At 46.6% G+C, this 16059-nt stretch overlaps 2 protein-coding genes across 6 annotated transcripts; both read left to right on the top strand.

Annotated features, from left to right (window-relative positions):
• The first annotated feature begins 156 nt into the window (after positions 1–156).
• On the top strand, positions 157–5473 carry LOC133359245 (endothelial zinc finger protein induced by tumor necrosis factor alpha-like). Of its 5 annotated transcripts, none has more exons than XM_061577717.1 (4): positions 172–281; positions 1306–1370; positions 2839–3341; positions 4324–5473. In XM_061577717.1, exons 3-4 carry the CDS (start codon positions 2840–2842, stop codon positions 5298–5300), a joined length of 1479 nt encoding a protein of 492 aa, XP_061433701.1. In that variant the 5' UTR covers positions 172–281; positions 1306–1370; position 2839; the 3' UTR covers positions 5301–5473. The 5 variants fall into 5 exon arrangements, with proteins under 5 accessions (XP_061433700.1, XP_061433701.1, XP_061433702.1 ...); XM_061577718.1 differs by having other exon boundaries at positions 265–281; positions 2903–3341; XM_061577716.1 differs by lacking the exon at positions 1306–1370 and having other exon boundaries at positions 157–281.
• Positions 5474–8888: 3415 nt separating this feature from the next.
• Positions 8889–15980, top strand: LOC133359247 (zinc finger protein 90-like). Its single transcript, XM_061577719.1, has 4 exons — positions 8889–9212; positions 11853–12355; positions 12451–12522; positions 12917–15980. The coding sequence occupies exons 2-4, from the start codon at positions 11854–11856 to the stop codon at positions 13744–13746; spliced, it is 1404 nt and encodes a 467-aa protein (XP_061433703.1). The 5' UTR covers positions 8889–9212; position 11853; the 3' UTR covers positions 13747–15980.
• The last annotated feature ends 79 nt before the right edge of the window (positions 15981–16059 follow it).

Raw genomic sequence — 16059 nt, 5'->3', positions numbered from 1 at the left:
CATTTACGACATCTAACCCCGAAAAGAAATGCCCCCTCCTTTGGATTATATTGGTCACGAAAGCAAGCCCTAATCCTGACTTTGTGTTAAACTGGCGGAGTTCAACATCGCCGCGGTCCCTAACCCTTCGAATCGGCGAACTGCGAGAAACACGTTGGTTGCCGCCATCAACAACAACAACAGCTGCTGCTGCTGCTTCTTCACCAACGTGGTCAATGCCTCACGCCCCCTCTACCCAGAGCCTCTTTTTGTTTAAAGTGAAGACTTTATTCCTCCTCAAGGCGAGTGCGTTTTAACATCTGTCATAGCTTTCGAGACGTCCGGTCAACGTCAGGCAATACCTGTCAATTCTAGACTTGAAGCTTTCGTGACTGCAAGGATTCATATTCTTAGGTTTTTTCGGTAAAGTCACGTAGGTAAAAAAATTGTAAATTAATAAAATAAAATAAAAATCACGACGTTTCGGAGGCAACACAAGCTTCCGTCTTCAGGTGGAACCGTCACAGCACTTGATACAGCTGTCGTGCTGTGACGGTTCCACCTGAAGACGGAAGCTTGTGTTGCCTCCGAAACGTCGTGATTTTTATTTTATTAATTTAAATTTTTTTACCTACGTGACTTTACCGAATAAACCTAAGAATATGAATACCTGTCAACCCATACGGTTTTACCTGTTTTCTTGTACAGGGGACTTTTGAGTGTTCAGGTCCATACAGCGGATAGCCTTTTCAATATGGGCAAACTTTTGTTTGTCTGTGTTTCTACCTTGTGATGGGACTTTGTAGGATGAACGTTGATATTTATAAGGGCATTGGGTGACAAACAAGGTCTGAATTGGTCTGTAATAAGGTAGGCACTGATAAGGGGTTGACAGGTATGATATACACTACACTATATACTACTATGCACTACACTATATACTACACAACTATACACTACATTACTATACACTATACCATACCTGTCAACCCATACGGTTTACCCGTATTCTTGTACAGGAAAATGTAGTTTTCAGGTCCATACGACGTACAGACGTTTCAATATGGGCAGAGAAAAAGAATCATACGGCCAAATAAAAAAGTAGTTTAACCCTTAATAGTTTCCTGTGTTTATTGTTGTACATTTACAATGTAAGTATGTGCATCCACATATCAAGCAAAGCAGGATCAGCATGTAAGATCACAGACGGTAGCATGATAAGTTGCATCGTTGACACCAATTATCAAAATTAATACATGAAAACCATTTTGTTTAGTAGCATATTTTTGTCCATTTGTGCTTCTCCCTTGTGATGGGACTTTGCAGGATCAACGTTGAGATTTATGAGGGGCACGGGGTGATCAACATGGTCTGAATTGGTCTCTAATAAGGTAGGGCACCGATAAGGGGTTGACAGGTATGGCAGCGTGTGGAAGAGTAGGCAGACACACCAACTAAATGTGGAGGTGATATCCGTCGGTAGTGGCGCGGAGCAAGCGATTTCAAGGTTGCACTTTTGATTATTTCCCATTGTTCCCCCAGATTGTCTCATAATTATCTACATCAGGGATGGGGAACCTTTTTTCTGCCAAGGGCCATTTGGATATGTATAACATCATTCGCGGGCCATACCAAATTATCAACTTAAAAATTTGCCTGTTATATTTGGTCAAACATTTAATTAACTCACCTCGAATGTGCAATGGCTGGAACTGCTTCTCTTTGGTGAGGCGTGTGATGTTAGCTGGTATTGATGATGTTGCTACTCGCAACTGCTTTTCCAGGTTTGCTCCTAGATTTATTGAATTTCGAGGTTGCCTTGGCAGGGCCACACCAAATGAATAAAATGTGTTTTAAAAATAATCAGGACATTAAGATGTAAACGTCTTCTAAATATGATCAGAATTTGGAAGCCGACAGGACGTTGTCCATCTAATCCATCGACCCTGCCTTCAAAGCGCCAGGGGTGTGTCACCACGCGTCTTTCTAGACCCCTTTTCTGCCGGCAAATTTGAACCAGCGGAGGTGGTTTTTCCACTGGCTTTTGCGAAACTAGAACCAAACCATGATATGCTGGCCTCACCAGACACCTCAATTCGTGAAGACAAAGTATCACTGCGCCATCGAAGGTGAACCTTATGGCGGTACCACGGGTTACCGTAGTACCCCGGCTCTCGCATAATGTCCGTGATGCAGTCATCTTTAGTCTGTTGATGGTCGGCGATGCGGTAATTGACTCATCTCGACGAGCTGTACACGATGCACTATGGTGCATGTGAGCATTTAGAGTTTCAGCGCAATTGTACTCGCTGCGTTTCGACATCGCGGCATAGCACTGATTTCGGATTGATTGGTACCTCAATCGCGGAGTTAAGTACACCCCTGGAAAAATAGTGTCCCAGAAATAAAATCTTTAATTGCCTCGGCAATTTTGTATTACTTGTTACCCCGGGGTACTGCCATAAGGATCACATATCTCTACTCATTCATTACATTTGATAACAGCGGCGTGGGTCGGCTTCTGCAGTGGAAAAACAATCTGGCCCCTGAGCTGCACTGAGTTGGCTCAACATGGCCCCGGTGGGCCCTGAGTTATGCAGTGGAAAAGAGATACGTGCCACAATTGGCCTGGGATGTCTGCTTCTGAAAATAGAGAAGAAACCCACTTCTTTAACACTTGCCCTGAGGTTTGCAGATCTAGGATTTCCATCAGAACAGCTCGAGAATTGGCCATTGTGTTATTGTTGCAGGAACAAATAAAACAATGCCCACTAAGGTTTTGCCTTCGGGTTAACACAATTGTATCTTGTGCATTTTTGTATTGCTTTGAAGGCTATGTCTACTTTGAATGTCCATCAGAATGGCATGTGTGGTGGCCGCCCCAATGCTGGAGCCGAGTGGGGACTTCCCGGCGTGGCTGCAGGCGCAAGGCGTGAATGCGGAGGTGGCCCGGGCCATGGACTCGGAGCTGGGCATCCGGGACTACGGGGTCCTGCGCGCCTGCATCGGGGACGGCCTCGTGCGGGCCGAGCTGCTGGCTACGGCGCGCGACCGCCTGCCCTTCGGCTTCTACGCCGTGCTGCGGCAGGTGGTGAAGGTCCTGCAGGGCACCGAGCCCCACGACGCTGGGACTCCACCCTGGGACGACGCCGCTTCCTCCCCTGGCAACGTGATGCTGGGAGGCCTGGTGGACGTGCTGCTCATGCTGTTCAGGAGCTTGAGCCGGGAGCTGCTGCTGTCTGTAGACAGGCTGGGAGCCATGGACGGCTCTCGGATGTACACTGAGGACTCAACTCCACCTGCCAATGAAGGCAGTCCTGAGATTGTGATGAAAGTGGAAGAGGAACACCTTTTGGAATGTGGTAAAAAAATTACATATCTTATAGAGTTACCATTCACATGATGTCTTATGTGTGTCAGTTTAACACGTAGGCTTTCACGACCAATGTTATTCATAATAAAGATTTTTTACGTTAGATCGCGTAAGTATAAATGTGTCGTAACCCTCCACCACCCGACACAGCCAGTAAGGTTTATAAAGTAAACAATGCGCCAAATAGTTACTACTTCAGACCACTGGTTAGGATTTAATCTCCAACACAGTATAGATTTACTCTCCAACACACCGGTGGGTTGAAGTAGTAACTAATTGGCGTGTTGTTTACGTGACAAACCTTACTGGCTGTAAATCTTGACTTAAAGCTTTTGTGACTGCAGGGATTCATATTCTTTGGGTCTTTCGGTAAAGTCACGTAGATAGGTTTTTTTTATTTTCTTGAAACCTATCTATGTGACTTTACCGAAAGACCCAAAGAATACTTACTGGCTGCGTTGGGTGGTGGAGGGTTACGACACATTTATACTTACGCGATCTAACCCAAAAACCCTTATTATGAATCTTATGTGTGTGCTGAAGGTGCTTGTGTTTATTTCGTTCAGATACTCCTTCCACAGAATCCATTTTCATCCCCACCCAAGTGAGTCATCAGATTAAAGTGGGAGGCCCGTGACAGTGAGGTGCAACGTCGGTCACAAGATGGAATTATCTGTTGTGAGTTACAGTGTCGATAAAACCAGATGTAAGAGATCCACTGAATCAAGGAATTACTGCAAATCAATGAGGGAGGATGTAATACATTTAGGTGAGATCAGATAAGTCAAACGTGATATTTGGGTTTTTGCTTTGTCATGAGTAAACAGTGACGCTTTTAAACTTCAATGTACCACATTTGTACATGTGCGATTTGTGTGCATTTTCCATAAATGAACCTCAATTACCAGGTGACCATGTAATGAATGCGCAATTAATATGGGTAATGTATCTTTACAATGTCTTTTGTTCAGTAGGGGAAGGAGTTTCTGAGGAGGATTTTGGAATCCCCATTCAAACTGTGACCTCGCTGCACTCGGAGCAAGTGAGACTCACCACAGCTGCTGAGCCTGACCCGTCTTCATTGCTGCAGCATGAGGCAGCTGCCAAGGTGAAGAGGAAAAGAGCAGATGCTGTTACTGGTAGCGAGTGTATAACCTTGCCACTGTCAGTAATAACATCAGCCCATCACAGTACTGTGAGCTTGAATGTGGAGCAGCCAAACATCAAACATAGTTCGGAGCTTGGGGCAGTGCTGCATCACTGTGATCAATGCGGACAGAGCTTTTCACAGAGCGGCACTCTCAAGCGCCACCAGCGTATGCGCGTGGGAGTGAATGCCCGTGGCTGCTACGCGTACGGCCAAACGATACGCAGCTGCAGAGACATCGGGCACCACTCGAAGATGCACACGAATGACAAATGGTGGCTGAATGAATCGGATGACAAATCGATCTCGCAAGATGTCCAGCAGAAGCATCACACATTTAATCACGCGAGGGAGAGGTCCTTCCAGTGCGCCATTTGCAGCAGAGCCTACACAAGTGCCTCTCAATTAAAGGATCACAAGCGCATACACACGGGCGAGAATCTTCACCGATGCAACGTTTGTGAGCAAGCGTTCTTGCGGGCCGATCACCTGAAGGACCACCGAAGCGTGCACACGGGCGAGAAGCCGTACGAGTGCAAGGTGTGCGGCCAGTCCTTTTCGCGCGCCACCACGCTCAAGCGTCACCAGCTGGTGCACACGGGAGAGAAGCCATACAGGTGCGAGGCGTGCGGCAAGGCGTTCTCGCTCGCGGCGGCGCTCAAGGCCCACTGCTTCTTGCATACGGAGGGGAAGAAGTACCAGTGTGGCGTATGTAACAAAGCCTTCGCTCAACCTGATTATCTACGGAAACACAGGAAAAAAATGCACGTGGGGGGTATGGATATGAGACCAAAGAAATAAGGATTGTACTCTTTGGTTCTTTCGGTAAAGTCACGTAGGTATAAAAGAAAATAAATTAAATCACGACGTTTCGGGCGCAACACAAGCGTCCCGTCACCAGGTGGAACAACGACAGCAAGAAACAATTGCTGAAGTGGGCAAAAGGGCTGCTGTAACAAGAGGCTATATAGGTAAGAGAGGGGGGAGGAGCAAGGGGGGAGAGATAGAAAGGGGGGGCGGTGTGGGGTAGGGGAAGTGGGGCGCTGCATGACATATTGGGCCGAGGACCCCAGGGGTTCGTGGCTTGTAGGGAAATTGGTAAAGTTGGACCGAGTTAAGTCAAGTTTATTTGCTTAACCATTTGAGAACTCGAGACCAGTGCAGTCTCAATTTGCAACTGATCTGGGTCACCAAATTCACAAAATTAAAATAGAGTTACACTGATGAAGCAAGCATGTATCATATCAAAGGCAAGAGTAAAATCGATTCGTTTTAGACTGATCATGGTGTAATTACTATTAAGCTACAGAAACGTTACACATGTAGAGGAGTAGTGAGTGACGTCGCAGGGAGTGACGTCGGGGGAGACCTTGGGGGGACGGTGACTTCATGTCCCAAGGGGGTATTTAGGGGGAAGCCCGTGACGTAGGCGGGGTCGCCGTGGGAGCTGGGAACGAGAGAGGTTGTAGGTTGGGACCCGGGGTAGTGGATCCTGAGTACCCTGTCCCCTGGGGAGTTATAAGCCAGTAACCTGGTTAGGCGTAAGCCCGGAATAAACTTGGCTTGAGCCCCCTACAACTCACCTTCCTCTGCATCGTAGTTTGCAACACAGCACATTTCGGGTGACTGTTGTACTGCCATGTAAGCAGGCAAGGATATAATGATGTTGAATGTAACTGCAAGTATGGTTATGAATCAACAGCTCGGCATCAAATTGTGATTGAGATGGGAGAGTAACCGAGACATTTTTGGAAGCGATGGCATTCCAGGTGATTGGGGCATTCCCACATAATGAGTGAGAACCCCACGTGAGTTTTCGTTCTTGGGACAAAATGTCCCATTGCAATTGTTTTCCTCCCACACTGAGCAAATAACTAATTTGCACATGAAGGCAGAAAACAGTGAGGGTGGTCGGGGAAGTGATGCAGTGGTGGTGTATTGGGTTTAGGGTTACTGTTTCCGTCAAGTTTAGTTTCCTCTTGGTGTTGCCGTGCAGTGTCTTTTGAAAGAGAGACATGGGCCAGGGATGTAAGTGGGCAATAAAATGTGAAAGCATAAAAAATACATTTTGTACTTTTGAGCAGGGAGTACTGTACTGTGATTAAAGTTAATTTCTTGATTAACTTCTTCATGTGTATTGCCTCTGAGTAACGCGAGTTGCTTAATGAATACTGTAAGGGGCCGTCCATAAATGACGTCACGCACCTAAGGGGGGGGGCAGACATTTGTGACGTGTGACAAGGGGGGGGGGGTTGAGAAATGTGACGTCACATCAAAATGCGCAACTTTAAATAAATATAGACAACACGTTCTACTTAATTAAATAGACTTTTTAATAAATGTCTTCTCCTACAACAGAATGCAGCGCCACATTAAATACGCACTACAATGACAATAGTTTAAAGCGATTTGAAGCAAGTTTTTTTTTGGGGGGGGGGAGGCAGAGCTTTGTGACATCATTTGAGGGGGGGGTCTGACTTTTTGTGACGCCGTGTGACGATGGGGATGGGGGACAAAAATCGTCCAAAATCGCGTGACGTCATTTATGGACGGCCCCTCACTATCCAAACCACGTATGGTGGAACTACATCGGATCTGAAGGTGTGGGGAAAATGTGCATCACCGTCCGCATCAAAATACTGTTTCAATACCAATACCCGTCAGCCACTAAGCGACGGTAACGTCACAACGGCGCCTGTGCCAGGCTAGATGCACTTTGAGGCCACGTGAAGTGTCCCAGCAAGTGCCATTAGTTGGCTGACTGAGATGACTGGCACCAGGTCTGCATCTCACCCTATTGCACCAGCAGTTCCCATGACCCAAAAAAATGTGACAAGCACAAGACAAAGGAGCAGTGGCACAGTGGTTAGCGCACTGCACTGTGAAACCCACAACCCATACTTCGATTCCGGGCAATGGTGAACACCCTTTACCAGCCGCACTGACCAGAAGGGCGAAGTATGGTCAAACAATCCCTATGACTGACGTTAATTGTCAAAGGTTTTGTTTTAAATGGATTATATTATCAGAGCATATATGTTTTGCCATACGTATGTGTGGTTTGTGTCAACTTGACGCCATGCAATAGGAATATATTTGGTGTTTGAACATCTCAGACACCTGTTTTATTCCTTAGTGTAAATTCGAATTCTTATTTCCACGTCCACCTAATTTTTGATACTGGCAACAACAAAAAATCCTAAACATAAAACAAGGATATACTTCAATTAATAACTTAGCGTGCATAAATGACGGTTCCAACTTCAGTGCCTCTGACTTTGGAGCCACATAAAGAATAATTAATATCTCAACTTACAAATCGCCACAAGTTAATGCAGACTTGACGCCATGCATAAGGTATCCATCTGGTGTTTTAACATCTCAAACACCTGTTTTATTGCTTAGGAAGTGTAAAGTCTGAATTCTTTCCCCCCCCCCCCCGTAATTTTTGATATTGCCAAACAGATATAACACGGATTTTAAACTTAAATGAATAACTCGGCAAACCTGTCAACCCATACGGTTTATCCCGTATTCTTTGTACAGGGAAATTGAGTTTTAATGACCATACTGCGTACAGTCGTTTCAATACGGGCAAACACGTTTGTCTATTTTTTGTGTTTCTCTCTTGTGATGGGACTTTTATAAGAGCACAGGGTGACCAATATGATCTGAATTGGTCTGTAATAAGGTAGGCACTGATACGTGGGTTGACAGGTATAGTGTAGTGTATAATGTAGTGTATTGTATAATGTAGTGTTTCATGTAGTGTGTAGTGTATTGTATAATGTAGTGTAGTGTATAGAATGAACGTGAGATTTTAGGTCACGGGGTGACCAATATGGTCTGAATTGGTCTGTAATAAGATAGGCACTGATACGTGGGTTGACAAGTATGGTATAGTGTAGTGTATAATGTAGCGTGTAGTGTATTGTATAATGTAGTGTATAGTGCAGTGTATAGGATGAACGTTGAGATTTTAGGTCACGGGGTGACCAATATGGTCTGAATTGGTCTGTAATAAGTAAGCGCACTGACGAGTGGCTTGACAGGTATGGTATAGTGTAGTGTATAATGTAGCGTGTAGTGTAGTGTATAATGTAGTGTATAGTGTAGTGTATAGGATGCACATTGAGCTTTATGATGGGCACGGGCTGACCAATATGGTCTAAATTGCTCGGTAATAAGTATGCGCACTGACAAGTTGGTTGACAGGTATGGTGTAGTGTATAATGTAGCGTGTAGTGTAGTGTATAATGTAGTGTATAGTGTATTGTATAGGATGAACGTTGAGCTTTATAATGGGCACGTGCTGACCAATAAGGTCTGAATTTCTCTCTAATAAGCTAATGGCACCGATACAGAGTGGGTTAACAGCTCTGACTCGGTGTGCAAACCACATCCTCCGTGGCATAATAAATAAACAACATCTCCGCTTGCAAAATCGACGCAGTCCCTGCCCCCTGCCACTTGCCACTTGTACCTCCCATAGCCCCGTGTTCGTCGTCGTCTTCTTCTTCTTCCGACACTGACAGCTCCATCCGGAGAGTGACAATCGGCGACGTTCTTTCGTCCCCCCCCCCCCTCCGATTCTTGTGAATTATCCGTGTGGGAGGCTACCCCACCACCACCATCTCCACCACCATCACCACCACCTCGCTCGCTGTGGTTCGAACTCCGAGGATGTTCTATTGAAGGAGATTCCTGTGGAAGGCGAGTGATTATGCGCGTGTGTCACTGTGTGTGTGTTGTGTGTGTGGTGTGTCTGTTGTGTGTGTGTCTCTGTGTGTGTGGTGTGTGTCTGTTGTGTGTGTGGTGTCTCTGTTGTGTGTGTGTCTATCTGTGTGTGTGTGTCTGTTGTGTGTGTGTGTCTCTGTGTGTGTGGTGTCTTTGTTGTGTGTGTGTGGTGTGTGTGTCTATCTGTGTGTGTGGTGTGTGTGTGTCTCTGTTGTGTGTGTGTGTCTATTGTGTGTGTGTCTGTGTGTGCATCTCTGTTGTGTGTGTGTCTCTGTTGTGCGTGTGGTGTGTGTGTCTCTGTTGTGTGTGTGGTGTGTGTTTGTGTCTCTGTTGTGTGGTGTGTGTCTATCTGTGTGTGTGGTGTGTGTGTCTGTGTCTGTTGTGTGTGTGTCTGTTGTGTTTGTAGTGTGTGTGTCTGTTGTGTGTGTGTCTCTGTTGTGTGTGTGGTGTGTGTCTGTGTGTCTCTGTTGTGTGTGTGTCTCTGTTGTGTGTGTGGTGTGTGTCTGTGTGTGTGTCTGTTGTGTGTGTGTGTCTCTGTTGTGTGTGTGTCTCTGTTGTGTGTGTGTCTCTGTTGTGTGTGTGGTGTGTGTCTGTGTGTGTGTGTCTCTGTTGTGTGTGTGTCTCTGTTGTGTGTGTGTCTCTGTTGTGTGTGTGGTGTCTCTGTTGTGTGTGTCTCTCTCTGTTGTGTGTGTTTGTGTTGTGTGTGGTGTGTGTCTGTGTGTGTGTGTCTCTGTTGTGTGTGTGTTTCTGTTGTGTGTGGTGTGTGTGTCTCTGTTGTGTGTGTGTGGTGTGTGTCTGTGTGTCTATCTGTGTGTATGTGGTGTGTGTCTGTGTGTGTTTCTCTGTTGTGTGTGTGTCTCTGTTGTGTGTGTGTGGTGTGTGTCTGTTATGTGTGTGGTGTCTCTGTTGTGTGTGGTGTGTGTGTATATCTGTGGGCGTGGTGTGTGTATGTGTGTCTCTGTTGTGTGGTGTGTGTCTGTGTGTCGGTGTGTGTCTATCTGTGTGTATGTGTCTGCGTGTGTGTGTCTTTGTTGTGTGTGTGGCTCTGTTGTGTGTGTGGTGTGTGTCTGTGTGTGTCTATCTGTGTGTGTATGTGTCTGCGTGTGTGTGTCTCTGTTGTGTGTGTGGCTCTATTGTGTGTGTGGTGTGTGTCTGTGTGTGTCTATCTGTGTGTGTATGTGTCTGCGTGTGTGTGTCTCTGTTGTGTGTGTGGCTCTATTGTGTGTGTGGTGTGTGTCTGTGTGTGTCTATCTGTGTGTGTGTGCGTCTGCGTGTGTGTGTCTGTGTGTGTGTTTCGTGGGGAGCGGTGGTGTAGTGGTTAGCGCGCTGCGCTACGAACTTGGCGACCCGGGTTCGATTCCCGCTCACGGCCAACATCAGTGACGATTATCTCAACCGGTCCTGAGCCTCCCCTAGGTCGACTCAACCTCAAATGAGTACCTGTTGCGATGTGTAAACATCGCCACTGGGGGAGACAAAGGCGGCCGGGAGTGGGTGTTGGCCACCCACCCCCTCGTGTGCCGTGCCGGCCTTCATAGGTGCTCGCTAACAGCACTTGCCCCTCCTGTCCGTTAAGGCTACACGTTGTTCAAGTCGTAATGTCATCCCTGCATCACCCGCCACGTGCAGCTTACCGGGGTCGAATGATTCTCACACGGGGGTTCCATTCGCCGACACCTGTTGTATATTTGAAGTTTGCGTGTCTCTCTCTTTTCCCCGTGGTCGCGTGGATTTTTATCCGGGTCTTGCGGCTTTTCTCCTCCTCCACGCTTTTGATAAACATCACGCGTTTAGAGTTTTTGGCTGCGATACATTTCCACATGATGATAAGCCACTACGTTGAGCTATCATTTGTGGCCAGGTCGCTTCTGAAAAAGAGCCATATAGCTCAGTGGGCCTTACCTGGTTAAAAAAAAATAGCTTAGTTTATATAATGGGTTCACCACTATTCTATAAATTCTGTAGGTCGCGTGCGGTGGGTTAAAGTGTGGGTGGGTAGTGCTAGGCCTCGGTAAGGTAAGGTAAAAGTGTAAAAACAACGAGCCTACCTTTACCCTACCTTTTAACTTACCACAATACAATCACTCTACCCTACCTTTTACCCTTTAGCAGGTAAGGTAAAAGGTAAAAAGCAACGAGCCTACCTTTACCCTACCCTTTACCCTTACCCCTTTGCATGTCGACACCTTTACCCTTTTACCCGGTAAAAATGGTACAATTACCTTACCTTGCTGAGGCCTAGTGGGTACTCCCATCTCTTTCAAGACATCTGGCCATTAGAGTAGACAAAATATCCTCTGGAGTGACTCCCCGGAGCTGTCTCTAGTGGAGGTCCTTCTGCCAGCAGTGGCGTGAAGAGACAATTTAAGGACTGCACCTTTAACCGAATTTCGAGGCCTTAATTCTTCGAAGAGGAAGTGTATGTATGAATGTTGAACTTCTTTCGCACCATACGCAGCCAACTGATAGCTTTATAATCTTTCGATTTAAAGCTTTCGTGACTGCAGGGATTCATCTTCTTGGTTCTTTCGGTAAAGTCACGTAGAAGGGAAATAATCAGCTGTTGTGTACAGCACTGAGTGCTGTGTCTATCGAATGTCCTCCACATCCCATCAGGATGGCGTGCGCGGTGGCCACCCCGGTGCTGGAGCCGAGCGGGGACTTCCCGGCGTGGCTGGAGGCGCAGGGCGTGAACGAGGAGGTGGCCCGGGCCATGGACTCGGAGCTGGGCATCCGGGACTACGGGGTCCTGCGCGCCTGCGTCGGGGACGGCCTCGTGCGTGCCGAGCTGCTGGCCGCGGCGCGCGATCGCCTGCCCTTCGGCTTCTACGCCGTGCTGCGGCAGGTGGTGAAGGCCCTCCGGGAAGCCGAGCCCCACGACGTTGGGACGCCGCGCTGGGACGATGCCGCTTCCTCTTCTGGCGACGTGACGCTGGGAGGCCTGGTAGAAGTGCTCCTCGCGCTGTTCAGCGGCTTCAGCCGGGAGCTGCTGCTGTCCATGCAGAGGCTGGGAGTCATGGATGCTGCCGTGACCTGCATTGAGGGCCCTAATCAAACGGCCAATGATGGAAGTCCTGAGATTGCGATGAAAGTGGAGCAGGAACACGTCTCAGAATGTGGTAAAAAAAAAAAAGTGAACACAATTAATGTAGTTGCCATTTACATGATCTTTTACGTGTGTGTTAAATGTGTCTGAATTTTTCTTTTCTTTCAGATACTCCTTCCACAGAGTCCACCTTTGGCCCCACCCAGATGAGTCGGAGGATTAAAGTGGAGGCCCGTGATGGTGAGGCTTAACATGGTATTCCAAGATAGCATTGTCCGTTGACCTACCTACACAATCACGACATGTATAAGTTGGATATGACAAGGTTTAGAGTGTTGCCAAACAAGTGAATTGGAGATTACATCCGTTGAGATTGATCGATGGAATCAAGGACTGAAATCAATGAAGGGGGATTTTATGGATTTAGGTGGGATCAAATAAGTACAAAATAAAATTTAGATTTGGCTTTGTCGTAAAAAAAGTGATGCTTTTAAACTTAAAAGTAGCACACATTTGCACATGAGATTTGTGTGCATTATCCCTGTATTCACCTTCATTAGCAGGTAACCATATAATTAATACGCATTAAATATGGGTAGTGTAGCTTTACAATGTTTGCTTTGTTTCTGTTCAGCAAGTAGCGGAGTTCCTGAGGAGGTTTTTGAAATCGCCATTCAAAGCGTGACCTCGCTGGAGCCCGAGAAAGTGAGCCTCGCCACGGCTGCCGAGCCTAACGCATCTTCATCGCTGCAGCATGAGGCAACTGCCAAAGTGAAGAGTGAAAGTGCAGATTCTATTACTGGTACCGATTGCACAACCCTGCCACTGCAAGATGGAAGATCAACCCGTCAGAGTACTGTGAGCTTGAATGTGGAGCAGCAGCCAAACAGCAAACATGGTTCGGAACCTGGAAAAATGCTGCATCTCTGCGATCAATGCGGATGCAGCTTTTCACATAGCGGCACTCTGAAGCGCCACCAGTGCCAAATGACGCGGGGCTACATAGACATCGGGCACCACTCGAAGATGCGCATGACCGACAAGCAGTGCCTACGTCAATTGGACAAGTCCGTCTTGCAGGATCCCCAGCGAAATTGTCACGTGTTTGATCACCAGAGGGAGAGGCCCTATCAGTGCGGGATTTGCAGCAGAGTCTGCACGAGTGCCTTTCAGTTGGAGGATCATGAGTGCATACAAAAGGACGAGAATCTGCACCAGTGCGACGTTTGTGAGCAAGCCTTCTCGCGGGCCGATCACCTAAAAGACCACCGACGAGTGCACATGGCCGAGAGGTTGTACGAGTGCATGATGTGCGGCCAGGCCTTTTCACGCGCCACCACACTCAAACGTCACCAGATGGTGCACACGGGAGAGAAGCCGTACAAGTGCGAGGTGTGCGGCAAAGCGTTCTCCCAGCGCACCAACTGCCAGCGGCACCAGGGCCAGCATTTCAAAGCGAAGTAGTGAGATCTGAAAGAGAAGAAGAGGGGAGGTCAGAGGTCGTTGGGCAGTCACCGAGTCCTGCCCATTTTCTCTTTGTCCTCAACTGCGCGTTATCTTTAACCCTTTCCCGTTCCGATCACATGCGTGCCCATCGTCAGTTTTTCTTCCTATTCTGTTCCGATGACGAACTTATCGTCAAAACAAAACCAGAAGAAAAATAAAATTACTTTAGTACCGAGGCTCCCACAAGGCCATGCGGGAGGGTGTGTAGCACAGTTTGGTGCCAGCTATCATAGAGTGTAGTCGTGTCGCTACGGTTTTCTGCAGTATCTACAGTGTCTTTTAAACAACGGCGCTATGTCTCTCTAAATAACATTAACGCTGAGCCGGTTGCGTGTTCCGAGATTCAGAGGTTAACGGGACACCCACCCTGCAACTTGCAGAAATCTGGGAACGGGGAAGGGTTAAATGCCTTGTCGCACACGGCGACGCTAATTCAACACAAGCACATACACACGGATGGGAGGCCGTACCAGTGCAGCGTCTGTGATGAAGCCTTTTCAGATAGCGCCCTCAAGGCTCACCTGCTTCTTGCATATGGAGGAGAAATACCAGTGTGCTGTGTGTAACAAAGCCTTTGCCTCTGTGAGAAGGGGGGGAGGGGGGACTGCATTCCACGATGGGTACTTTTCATACTATACTATTGAAACAAAGTTTTGATGGCTGGAGGGATGGACGGAGGTCTAATATTTCCGTGGCTGTTTTACCTGAATATGAAAAATCAGTCATAAGGCTTTGAGGTCAAGTGCAAATTCACATTGCTCTCATGACATCGATGAATTTTACTTATTAATTAACGTGTGTGGTAGTGAAGTTGCAGTGATATCACTGGAGTTATATATTGATCTGATCAACCGTAACTTTCCTCGTGAAGGAAGCCACAAACTCGTGTCGGAGCACCAGGGAATACGAATATTGATACTTGTCTTTAAGATGAGATCCGCTTGGGTTTTGGGTCAATGTCTCCACCAAGTTTCTAACATTAATCTTGTAACTATATAAATCAGATATTGACCTCATAACTATATGAATCAGATTGGTTGTTCGTGTGAGGTCATGACACCCATTTAAGAAGCAGTGTGAGGTGATATGGTCAGCGGTTCTGACTTCCCTGATTGTTACTTCTGACTTCCTGGATGTTATCCTGATGATGTTTGTACGTATTTACGTTGAACTTCTTTCGCACCGTACATAGCCAACCCTGATAATGTTTGACGGAGTCTCAAATGAAATGTCGTGTGTATATATATACACAGAAAAAAAAACCTCGCTGTGCGCGAATTCTGGGTTCGCAACATTCGAATATTCGCGGGTTGCTAAATGCATTCGCGGGTGTACGTAGTGTTAGACCACCTGTACGAGAAGATTTGCCCTCCGTCTCGCAGTAAATTTAGTTTTTTGTTACTTTATACGTACTTACAGTCGACTCGTTTATACATTTTGGTGTGTAAACGAGTGGACCGTGAGGTCCATTAAAAAGAACGTGAAAGCAAGCGGGCAAAGTGCTAAAATAATAAATACGCTGTTATCAAACAGCTGCATTACCCATGGAGTCATCCTCCTGAATTTTTCACCACCACCTCCATCGTCATCAAATCATCATCATCAAAGGTAATAATAACAAAATATTGTTCTTAAGAACTTATTATTTATTGTAGTAATTGTTATGATACATTTACCATTTCCTCCCCCTATGTTCACTCGTACCAGGAACGTAACCCCGTTTTTCCCATTGGAACAAGGTTCCTGCATTTGCGAATTCTGCATTCGCGAGTGTTTTCAAGAGCGTAACCCGCGCGGATCGAGAGAGGATTTTACTGTAATTGCTGTAGAGTTTTTTTGTCTGTGAGGATTGTTCTTCAACTTACCCGGTGTGAGCTGAAACAATAATAATTGGCGCATTAAACCCCCTGTACACGTGACAGTTGCTCTGTTCGGCTATGTCTGGTGGTGGAGGGTTCTTAATGCTGCACATTTGGTCAGATCATTATACACGTGGCCTAACCCCAAAACATATATTATGCATCGTAGTACTGTATTGGCTACCATACACCTACGTATTGAATTAGTGTTGTAAGGAAATGTCTGATAAAAGAAAACCTCAGGTACCAATGCAAATATATTAGATACTGTGCTGGGATACAAGTGGACAATAGAATGTGCAAACATAAAAAACACACATTTTGTACTTTTGAGCAGAGAGTACTTTATTGTGATTAAAGTTAATATCTTGATGAATTGGCGCATGTGTATTGCCTCTGAGAAATGTGAGTT

The sequence above is a fragment of the Lethenteron reissneri genome, chromosome 64 (genome assembly GCF_015708825.2).
Source record: "Lethenteron reissneri isolate LAM-NWPU_2019-01 chromosome 64, ASM1570882v1, whole genome shotgun sequence".
Lineage (NCBI taxonomy): Eukaryota > Metazoa > Chordata > Hyperoartia > Petromyzontiformes > Petromyzontidae > Lethenteron > Lethenteron reissneri.
This window is presented reverse-complemented; position numbering and strand designations above follow the sequence as displayed.

Excerpts from the sequence above, each read along its gene's own strand:
- LOC133359245 (XM_061577714.1), top strand. The coding sequence starts at position 2,828 with ATGTCCATCAGAATGGCATGTGTGGTGGCCGCCCCAATGCTGGAGCCG. Across the intron at positions 3,342-4,323 it reads GGAACACCTTTTGGAATGTG|TAGGGGAAGGAGTTTCTGAG; the intron begins GTAAAAAAATTA and ends TCTTTTGTTCAG.
- LOC133359247 (XM_061577719.1), top strand. The coding sequence starts at position 11,854 with ATGGCGTGCGCGGTGGCCACCCCGGTGCTGGAGCCGAGCGGGGACTTC. Across the intron at positions 12,356-12,450 it reads GGAACACGTCTCAGAATGTG|ATACTCCTTCCACAGAGTCC; the intron begins GTAAAAAAAAAA and ends CTTTTCTTTCAG. Across the intron at positions 12,523-12,916 it reads TAAAGTGGAGGCCCGTGATG|CAAGTAGCGGAGTTCCTGAG; the intron begins GTGAGGCTTAAC and ends GTTTCTGTTCAG.